Source organism: Xenopus laevis, chromosome 3L (assembly GCF_017654675.1).
Source record: "Xenopus laevis strain J_2021 chromosome 3L, Xenopus_laevis_v10.1, whole genome shotgun sequence".
Classification (NCBI taxonomy): domain Eukaryota; kingdom Metazoa; phylum Chordata; class Amphibia; order Anura; family Pipidae; genus Xenopus; species Xenopus laevis.
The window spans coordinates 2,877,098-2,888,421 of NC_054375.1; the positions used below are offsets into that span (position 1 = coordinate 2,877,098).

Sequence of the window (11,324 nt, forward strand, 5' to 3'; positions counted from 1 at the left end):
AAAAAAGGAAAGAAAGGTAAAAAAAGGAAACAAGATTGGTCCTATAACAAGGTTAAAAATGAAAATAATAATTCCAAAATATATTGTTGCAATATATTTAGAAAAAGATATGAGATATTTATAAGAAAAAGAATAATTAAAAATATGTAAAAAAAAAAACGGAAGAACAAGTTTAGGAAATTTTAGAACAAAGCAGAAATATTAATAACAGCTGTTTTTTATACTTATTTCATTTTAATAAAACTAGAATTTATTAAGCACTATTAAAGACAGTTTAAATTAAAATAATAATTTATTTTACAATTTATAAAATTATAATCGAATTCACAAAAAAATCGCGAATTCATATTTCAGTTTCCGAAACTTGCATGTTTTTCAAGTCTGGTTTTCGAGATCAATTTAAAGATTTAAAATTGGGGTAGAATGTGATTTTGATTTGATTTGTTCTCTCATGTTTCTATGCCATCTAGTTTTTGAGATTTATGCTTCGATGCATGCACATTCGATAAAAATAAATGCAAAAATTCGACAATTAGATTTTTGATAAATTGGCCTCCCTGAAAGTATTGATGCAGAAATCTGATTAGAATTAATAATAGAATTTAACTTTTGTTAATTAATGTCATTCTGAAAAAAAAATAACTAATAGGTCATATTAGATTTGATTTTTTGTTAATTCACACTGGGGCAGATTTATCATTTTTTTTAAAAAAAAAACCAAGGCTAGAAACCTGGTTGGGAGGTGGACGCGACAAAACGTATATTTCTAATTAAATTCTTGAGCACTAGTCTCAGTCGTGTTTTGTCACTGAAAAAAACTTTCTTTTCAATCTCTTTTTATTTAATTTTATAATAATACAGCAATAAGCAATTCATATAATAATTTTACTTTATATTCAATTATTTATTAAATGAAATGAATTATGAAATAAAATAATTGATAGATAAATAGAAGTATATTAATCAACACTAGTTAAAAATCAATGAAAACGAATAATAGTAACTAAAAACTACCATGTGGCCAAAGAATAAAATAACATCACTCACATAAATTCAAAAAGAAAAAAAATATTGTAATTCAAACCTGACCGATAACAAAATCTCATCGGATCTCAAAATCTTTACCCTTAAAGTTGTAGATGAATTGCTTTTTTGACCCTTCTAAATAAGTAGGCTATTTAGACTTAAAATGTTTCTTATCGAATGATCTCCTATCTTATATCTAACTGCATCCTGTAAAAAAAGATTGTAAATATATTGAAAAACAACTTCCAAAACAGGAACAGAATCTTTAATTCGGTTTAAAAAAATAGTTTTTTCTGCCGCAACCAAAAATTAATCATTTCAATGGGAACATTGGGGAAGCGAATCAGATAATTTGAAATAGCACTGAAAAATCTTGCACACAAATTGTTCAGTTCACTTTTAAATTAAAGAAAATCCTGGGAAACAATTACAGCTGGTTTTTTTTTCATGGGAATTGTTGACTTTTTTTTTAAAAAAAAAATATTCTTGGGTATGTTTGCATTTTTTTTAAAAAAAAATCTGCCCTTATTAGTTTCATTAATATTATAGTTTTATATAATTGTAAAAGTTCAGGGGTTCTGTTGGCACTGACTCAACCAAGTCTATCATATCACTCCCACTCTTAAACCTAAGTCAGAGCCTTCTCCAGGCAGTAGAACTGGAAATAAAAATAAGGAAATCAGTATTTTTCCCAGACTTTTTCTTTACAGAACATGCAAGGTATTGTGGGAACTGGAGCCTCATTTCTGGTTCTTGACCCAGGGCTAAGAACAAGGCTCACATAGTAAATAGGTTTTAGCTAGGGATGCACCGAATCCACAATTTTGGATTCCCCCGAACCCCTGAATCATTTGCGAAAGATTCGGCAAATACCGAACCAAATCCTAATTTGCATATGCAAATTAGGGGTGGGAAGGGGAAAACATTTTTTACTTCCTTGTTTTGTGACAAAAAGTCACGCAATTTCCCTCCCCGTCCCAAATTAGGCTTCGGTTCGGCCGGGCAGAAGGATTTGTCCGAATTGGAATCCTGCTGATTCTCAAACCGAATCCTGGATTTGGTGCATCCCTAGATTTAGCATTACATTTTTTTGTACAGATATAGAATCCCTTATCCGGAAACCCGATATCCAGAAAGCTCCGAATTACAGAATGGCCATCTCCCATAGACTTTTATCCAAATAATCCAAATTTTTAAAAATGATTTCCTTTTTCTGTGTAATAATAAAACAGTAGCTTGTACTTGATTCCAACTAAGATATAATTAATCCTTATTGGAAGCAAAACCAGCCTATTGGGTTTATTTAAAGGGATACTGTCATGGGAAAAAAAGTTTTTTTCAAAATGAATCAGTTAATAGTGCTGTTCCAGCAGACTTCTGCACTGAAATCCATTTCTCAAAAGAGCAAACAGATTTTTTTATATTCAATTTTGAAATCTGACATGGGGCTAGACATTTTGTCAATTTCCCAGCTGCCCCTGGTCATGTGACTTGTGCCTGCACTTTAGGAGAGAAATGCTTTCTGGCAGGCTGCTGTTTTTCCTTCTCAATGTAACTGAATGTGTCTCAGTGGGACATGGGTTTTTACTATTGATTGCTGTTCTTAGATCTACCAGGCAGCTGTTATCTTGTGTTAGGGAGCTGCTATCTGGTTACCTTCCCATTGTTCTGTTGTTTGGCTGCTGGGGGGGAAAGGGAGGGGGGGTAATATCACTCCAACTTGCAGTACAGCAGTAAAGAGGGATTGAAGTTTATCAGAGCACAAGTCACATGACTTGGGGCAGCTGGGAAATCGACAAAATGTCTAGCCCCATGTCAGATTTCAAAATTAAATATAAAAAAATCTGTTTGCTCTTTTGAGAAATGGATTTCAGTGCAGAATTCTGCTGGAGCAGCACTATTGACTGATTCATTTTGAAAAAAATTCCCATGACAGTATCCCTTTAATGTTTAAATTAATTTCTATTAGACTTAAGGCATGAAGACCCAAATTACGGAAAGATCCATTATCCGGAAAACCCCAGGTCCCGAGCATTCTGGATAATAGGTCCCATACCTGTATTAGACAGGAGATATTTCCAATTTCTAGAACACTGGAGTCACTGGGACTTTCTGTGTACGTCAGTGTTGCTTAACCTTATCCCCAAGAGACCCAGATCCATTGATGAATTGGTTTCATGACCCAAAAACTGGATTAGAACCAATTATTCATCTCATTTTAAGTACTACAGGTATGGGACCTGTTATCCAGAATGCTCGGAACCTGGGGTTTTCCGGATAACATATCTTTCCATAATTTGGATCTTCATACCTTAAGTCTACTAGAAAATCATTTAAACATGAAATAAACCCAATAGGCTGGTTTTGCCTCCAATAAGGATTAAGTAAATCTTAGTTGGGATCAAGTACAAGCGACTGTTTTATTATTACACAGAAAAAGGAAATTATTGTTTAAAATTTGAATTATTTGGATAAAATGGAGTCTATGGGAGACAGCCATTCCGTAATTTGGAGCTTTCTGAATATCGGGTTTCCGGATAAGGGATCCTATACCTGTATAATGTATTGCAGGAAGAAACATCACATAATTAAAGAGGATCATGGGACTTAAGATAAATAGCATAGGGGCTAATGTTAGGGTTCTGACCCATAAGAGTAGGACATTTGAATTTGGGAATATACTTTTTTGAGGAAGTGAGTCAATGTGAGGAACCTGTGCAGCCAGGCCAATCAGTAAACCAGAATATCTGGACCAAGGATTCTGAAGTCACATGTTGGCTTGTGTGAGAAATGAGTAGAAAACAGAACCGCGTGTCTTGACTATTGACCACACGTTTGTGTAGTATCAAAATCGGCAGGTTGGTGCAGTTGTTGAGGCTGTTTGAATACTTGAGGAACACTGGGATTTAGGGCAAAAGAAACAATTTAATGTGGTGGCTTTGCTCAAAATAAAGAAGCTGATTGCACTTCCTAAAGAGCTTTAGAGGAGAAGATGCTACTGTATTAAATGGGTTTTCTATCTTCTGTTGGTGTCCAGGGAGAAATCTAATTTGGTGTTGGTGTCAATGGAATTGTGTTTGATTGAACTGCCTAATACTCTAGTGAAGAGAGTTGTTTGGCTTCTTCTGGGCCACAAGTGTCTCCAAAGGTTGAATTTGTTGATGTTACCTTATGCCCGGGGGAATCCATTATATTTAGTGCCGTCTACATCTAATTATTAGAAGAGTGGTGCAGCAGATGGATATGACCTCCCACCAATAGCAGGACCTCTACGCCCTACAGCTTATCATTCAACTTCTTTAGAATCCAAACAAACATTTTTGCAGTCAGTAGAACAAGGCGCCACAGACACCGGTGCAGCTACAAAATGTACGTGGATATGTTTAGGTTGTTATAGGAGAGACGATGTTGAACTATTCACCTTGTAGCAAAGTTGTCTGACTACATCCTCACCTTCTTGCCTTCTGCCATTCTGGTTCCTCAACAATGAGAAAGATCTCAGGTATTTTTCATGCGCAGAGACAGAATGCAGGGAATGTGGGTGAGAAATGCACTTGGTGAGGTTTCAAAATACAAGGTGAGTTAAAGGGTAGGAGAAACCACCATGCAAGTCATTATCAAAAAGGTATGACACCCTTAATTGTGTGTTGACAAAATGCTATCTGGTTGTTTGGGGTCCCTGTTGCTAGGGATTTTGGCAGGGTGACTGTTACCCCAATGTTTCTATATATCTGTAGCCTTCTGGGGCCAGTCTGAAAGCCAGTTGGGGGAGATTTGGGGTGAGTGATTATTTGTACCCTGGGTACCCCTGGAACTATAGCAGGGTGACACCCCAACGTTTCTATATATCTGTAACCTTGTTATGAGCTAAGGGGGCCCAGTCTGAAGGTCAGTTAGGGGGAGATTTGGGGTGAGTGCTTATTTGTACCCTGGGTACCCCTGGAACTATAGCAGGGTGACTGTTACCCCAATGTTTCTAAACATCTATAACATTGGTATAGGCAAAGGGGGCCCTGCCTAGATGTCAGTTAAGTTGAGATGTGGGGTGAGTGATTTTATTCTTCCCCAGGTTCCCCTAGATCTATGGCAGTGACTGTTGGGCTCATGGATGCTTATTTGGTCTCCTACAATGTTCAGACCAATACAAACACTATTTGGAATTTAGCCCGAAGTCCACAGGGCACAGGAAAACTTTTGTTGGGGTCACTTCACTTGAATTGAAGCCACCAGAGGCATGGATGGGCCACTCAGACTCCTTTAACGCATTTGTTTTTCTCCACAGGAAGCCGGGAAGCCGCATTCACGTACGCCATCACTGCTGCTGGAGTTGCCCACGCTGTGACATCCGCATGCAGCCAGGGCAACTTGAGTAACTGCGGCTGTGACCGGGAGAAACAAGGCTACTATAACCAGGAGGAAGGCTGGAAGTGGGGAGGCTGCTCGGCTGACATTAAATATGGCATCGATTTTTCCAGAAAATTTGTAGACGCTCGAGAAATCAAGAAGAATGCGCGGAGGCTCATGAACTTGCACAACAATGAGGCGGGAAGAAAGGTACGCTACGTACAAAATGGGTCCTTCTTTGGGATCAGTGTATTGCAGTTCACTATTTATGGTGTATAAATGGAGTATAGAGGGAGGCTTCCACTATATGGCAGTTGGTCTCTTTTATCGGTGAGTCTAAACCTCCCAATACTTTGAGTAGTCACTTCCTATGCCCATCAGTAGAATAATATTTCCTCATTCCTCCTAAATTTTTACCCCTTCTACAGGATTGGTCCCTAAACACTTGGCCCTGCTTGTGATGCTTGCACAGAAAGAACTGTAGAACATGATTGCATTCTAGAGGGGTTAACCATATAACCATTGAAATTGAACTACAAATGGCAAAATTGGGATTGTGATGCCCCACCTATTCTATGAATACATCAACTCCAAGGCAATTGACATTTACATTGTGGGATTCATACAATTCTATATACTAGACCTCTGGCTTTTTCTTAGGATTGCTCTAACTGGTAGAGTGCAACAAAAATTACAATTGGCGTATCATTAATTTTGGTATTTTGTTGATCCTTTGAAGTGTAATTAATTGCTCATTGGACAGCTGCTGGAATTCCACTAATAAGTACATAGTGGTAATGAGATGTCACATTCTGAGTGTTCATAAGTCTCAGGGGATGGTTCAATGATGAGGTTTCCCCATACAATAGTGTAGGTAAGAGATCTGATGAGCTTGCAGTCAAGCATGTGACAGGTCTAGTTGGGTCAAACAGGCTTGACCTTCCAACCTCTGACCTAACTACAGGCTCACGTGTGTAACAAGTTGAAGAAAGGGGTTAGTTGCTCTCTGAAATCTCCAAAAAGACCCCCAAGGAACAGAAAGTGTGCAAGGAAGAGACCTCATTCATCGTCTGCACTGATAACAAAGAGACACCCATTGTTGTGACACCATAAACCTTTCATCATAACAAAAAGCCAGTTTTACAAGGAGATGGGCTTAGTGAGGAGGAGGGGTCTCTAAGATGAATACGGGGGTCTCAAGGAAGGGGGGAGTGGTGAGTTCCATGCCTAATTATAATCAGAGGCAACTTTCTTTTAACTTGGGTATTTTGATATATTACAGCCATGTGTATATTTACCATATAGACCAGTGATCCCCAACCAGTAGCTCGTGAGTAACATGTTGCTCTCCAACCCCTTGGACGTTGCTCCCAGTGGCCTCAAAGCAGGGGCTTATTTTTGAATTCCAGCCTTGGAGGCAAGTTTTGGTTGTATAAAAATAAGGTGCACTGCCGAACAGAGCCTCAATGTAGGTTGACAATCCACATAGGGGCTACTAAATGGCCAATCATAGCACTTATTTGGCACCCAAAGAACATTTTTCATGCTAGTGTTGCTCCCCAACTCCTTTTACTTTTGAAAGTTTTTACTCACATTCAAAGCCCATTGTACAAATCACCATCAATTTAGCTAAAAATAAGGTCAACAAAATACCCCAAATTGCCTTATATGCCATAATAATAGTGCAGGAAACCTCTATAAATCTTCCTCCTAAAAGTTCTTGGGGTAGTTCTGAACTTTATTTCACAAAGGGGAAGGGCTTATGATAAAGTTGTTGATCCAACATAGTTTGGAAACAACTGGGCATGACCCATGTATACCTGTAGCACAGAACTGCACCTGGGAATGGGTCATACATACAGGTACATTTTTTCCCCAATAAATGCTATCTGGTTGTCAACCAGGTAGCATTCTTAGCTGCAGGCTTAAGAAATATTTGAATAAAAACCCAAAGTAAATAAAAGAGACCAGATTTCTCTAGAAGATGCTCAAAATGAATGGAAAGATTAGACTTCCCCTTTAAAACTAGTTACCAGTGTCCTGAGATTGTAAATTTGTCCTGTGGTTCATACAGCATTATTGAAGGTCCCAGCACATGATTAATGGATCTTCGGGTCATGGAAGACTAATGGTTTTTCAATGTTTAATCAGGCCGTTTCTGGCAGCCGTTAGAGAAATTGGTTAACAGTATATCCCTTGGATGGAGGCCAGAGGTGGGAAGGTTGAGCAAACGAGGAGTCCTAGTGAATGCTCCAGGCTCAGTATTGAGATCCTTCAAAGAGCATCACTTTGCGAGGAATGCAAATTAAGAGGCTGCCAAACCCTCACAAATATCAGTTTACAGTGTCGGGGAAATCATGTCTACGGATCCCCCAAGGGTTGGGGGGGGGGGAAGAAAGGTGCACCAGTTAATGACAAACAGGAATCCCAGCTCGTCATGGAGGTTCTAGAAGGGATCCTTTGTCTAAATTGATTCCTGAAGTCCTATCTGATGCGAACCCATAAATGTTGCAGATTTATATAAAATGTGACTAATCTATTTTCTACTGATGAAGACTGGAGTTCAGTTCCTGCCATAAAGAAACCACTGGATGGTATCGATATTGAACAAAAATAATGTCTTTAACTGCATTAAAAAGCTGATGTTTTTGCCTGACTCTAGTCTTCTCTGTGTTCCCAGAGTGTCAGGGGGTGGAGCTATTTCATGTGGGAGGAGTACAGCCCATGTATGTCCCTCCCTCAGTACTCATGAGAAGAAAGATAATAGTGATGTGTGGGTAGGTTATTCCCGACCACAACCCGCTCTAAGCCTGCCCTCGCTCGGCTTCCTTTTATAGACCCTTTTATAGCCCCTCCGATGATGTCACAAAAGGGGTTGGCGATCAGGCGCATTGTCTATAAAAGAAGAAGCCGTAAGTCGGAAGCCAGCAGTACAAGGTGGCGGAAGGGGAGAGCAGAAGAAGAGCTCAACGCGAACCCACCCCCCCGCCACCCGCGAAGAGTAGTGCGAGGTCGGCCTGAACAATAAATAATAACAATAGAATAGTAAATAGAATACATCTAGTACAGTTTAGTGGCTGTTTTTATTTATTTATTGATGGTTTCCCTTTTAATAATATTGTATTCCTAATACAGTATTATTATATAGGGGCCCATTTACTTAGCTCGAGTGAAGGAATAGAATAAAAAATACTTCGGATTTCAAAGTATTTTTTTGGCTACTTCGACCATCGAATGGGCTACTTCGACCTTCGACTTCAAATCGAACGATTCGAAGTAAAAATCGTCAAAGTTTCTGTCTCTTTAAAAAAAACTTCGACCCCCTAGTTCGCCTACCGAAGTCAATGTTAGCCTATGGGGAAGGTCCCCATAGGCTTTGCTAGCTTTTTTAGGTCAATGAAAAATCGTTCGATCGATGGATTAAAATCGAAGGGTTTAATAGTTAGATTGAACGATTTTTCGTTCGATCGAACGAATTGCGGTAAATCCTTCGAGTTCGATATTCGAAGGATTTCAATTCGGCAGTCGAATATCGAGGGGTTAATTAACCCTCGATATTCGACCATAAGTAAATTTGCCCCATAATGTTTATATAATTGTTTTTGCATTTTATATTATAAAATATATTAATAAAAATGAGAGACATCCGGTTCAGCTTCATGGACTTTTTTATTTTAATAATATTGATGGTTTCCCTTTTAATAATATATTATTATATAATGTTTATATAATTATTTTTCTAATATTTTTAAAAATTATTTTGGCATTTTGTATTACAAACTATAACGATAAAAAATTAGAGACATCCAGTTCAGTTTCATGGATTATTATCTTAATAATATTGATGGTTTCCCTTTTAATAATATTGTATTCCTAATACAGTATTATTATAGAATGTTTATATAATTATTTATCTAATATTTTTTTTAATTATTTTTGCATTTCATATTATAAAATATAATGATAAAACATTAGAGACCTCCGGTTTTAGTTTCACTGACTTTTTTATTTTAATATTATTAAAATATTTTAATAATATTGATGGTTTTCCTTTTAATAATATTGTATTCCTAATACAGTATTATTATATAATGTTTCTAGAATTGTTTTATTTTGTAATATTTTTTAAAACCATTTTATATTATAAAATATAATAATAAAAAAATATGAGACCTCCGGTTCAGTTTCACTGACTTTTTTTATTTTAATAATATTGATGGTTTCCCTTTTAATAATATTGTATTCCTAATACAGTATCATTATATAATGTTTATAGAATTGTTTTTCTAATATTTTTTAAAACAATTTTATATTATAAAATATAATAATAAAACAATTAAGAGACCTCCGGTTCAGTTTCGCTGACTTTTTTTATTTTAATAATATTGATGGTTTCCCTTTTAATAATATTGTATTCCTAATACAGTATCATTATATAATGTTTATAGAATTGTTTTTCTAATATTTTTTAAAACAATTTTATATTATAAAATATAATAATAAAACAATTACAGACCTCCGGTTCAGTTTCGCTGACTTTTTTTATTTTAATAATATTGATGGTTTCAATTTTAATAATATTGTATTATTTTTCTATTTTAAATAGATGTTTTCCTAATATTTTTGAAAATATTCTTGTATTATCTATAAATTTTTTCTATTTTTTAAAAAATATTTTTGTATGATATAGATTTATTTGTTCCTGAATTTTTTTTACAGTTATTTTTGAAATTTATAAGATAAAAATAAAACATTCAGTACAGTCTAGTAGACAATTTCTAATTTTTTGTAGCATTGTATTCCTTACTATTTATTTGTATACTCAGGTGCTGGAAGAAAGGATGAAACTGGAGTGCAAATGTCATGGTGTTTCGGGCTCCTGTACCACAAAAACCTGCTGGAACACGTTGCCTAAATTCCGAGAAATTGGATTTGTCCTAAAGGAGAAGTACAACGACGCGGTGCACGTAGAGGTGGTGAGAGCCAATCGCTTACGGCAGCCCACCTTTCTGAAGATCAAAAAAGTCCGAAGTTACCAGAAACCCATGGAGACGGACTTGGTCTACATTGAGAGGTCCCCCAACTACTGTGAGGAGGACAGCGCCACTGGGAGTGTGGGGACGCAAGGACGGCTTTGTAACCGCACTTCTCCATACACTGATGGCTGTGACCTTATGTGCTGTGGGCGTGGCTACAATACCCACCAGTATACGAAAGTTTGGCAATGCAACTGTAAGTTCCACTGGTGCTGTTTTGTGAAATGCAATACCTGCAGTGAAAGGACAGAGGTTTTCACCTGCAAATAAGGCACTCCGGTGACAGTCATTGGAAAGGCATGGACCATTGTGGCGTCATTTTGCACACTTAATAATTTTCTTTGCCATAGAAAATTATGCCCCTTGCTCCCTCCTTCAAAGGGGTTGCATCCAGGGTCCTTGGCAAGTGTTGGGGTGGTAACGTCTCCATCGAATGTTCAGTTGAGAACCAGAAACTGAGCATCATCAGGCACTGGAGGGGAGGGGGGAGAAGAAAGCATTTGGCTTTTAATCTCTCAACAAAAAAAAGCTATGTGGGTATTGTAGATATTTTTAAATTATAAATATCACAGATGTCCGAATGTAAGGCAAAAAACAAAAAAACAAAAAATATGATGGTTCAATTTAAAAAAAACAACAAAAAACAAAGATGGTTACAGAAGGGACCAAAACAAAGCAACAACAAGACAAGAAAGAAAACGGATAAAAACTCAAAAAAAAACTTTGGTTACATAAGTCAAATCTATCTTACCAGCCAGTCACACTGGAACTATAATAACGAACGTTGAAAAAAAAAAAGCATAATTATTATTATTTATGTTTTAATAGTAAGAACAAATTCTGAGCACTAACGGGTAGGTTGTGTCTTAATTCTGTACTAAATGTAAACTCCTAGATGTCTGATTTTTATAATGACTA

General features: G+C 36.7%; 1 protein-coding gene across 1 annotated transcript in view; it reads left to right on the forward strand.

The window, feature by feature from the left end:
- Nucleotides 1–10,763, forward strand: part of wnt7b.L (Wnt family member 7B L homeolog) — a gene marked incomplete at its 5' end in the record, with an annotated part of 46,553 nt that extends 35,790 nt beyond the window's left edge. The window contains 2 exon segments of the mRNA NM_001090733.1: nucleotides 5,309–5,580; nucleotides 10,197–10,763. Coding sequence (NP_001084202.1) covers nucleotides 5,309–5,580; nucleotides 10,197–10,676 — 752 coding nt within the window. The 3' untranslated portion in view covers nucleotides 10,677–10,763.
- Nucleotides 10,764–11,324: the final 561 nt, after the last annotated feature.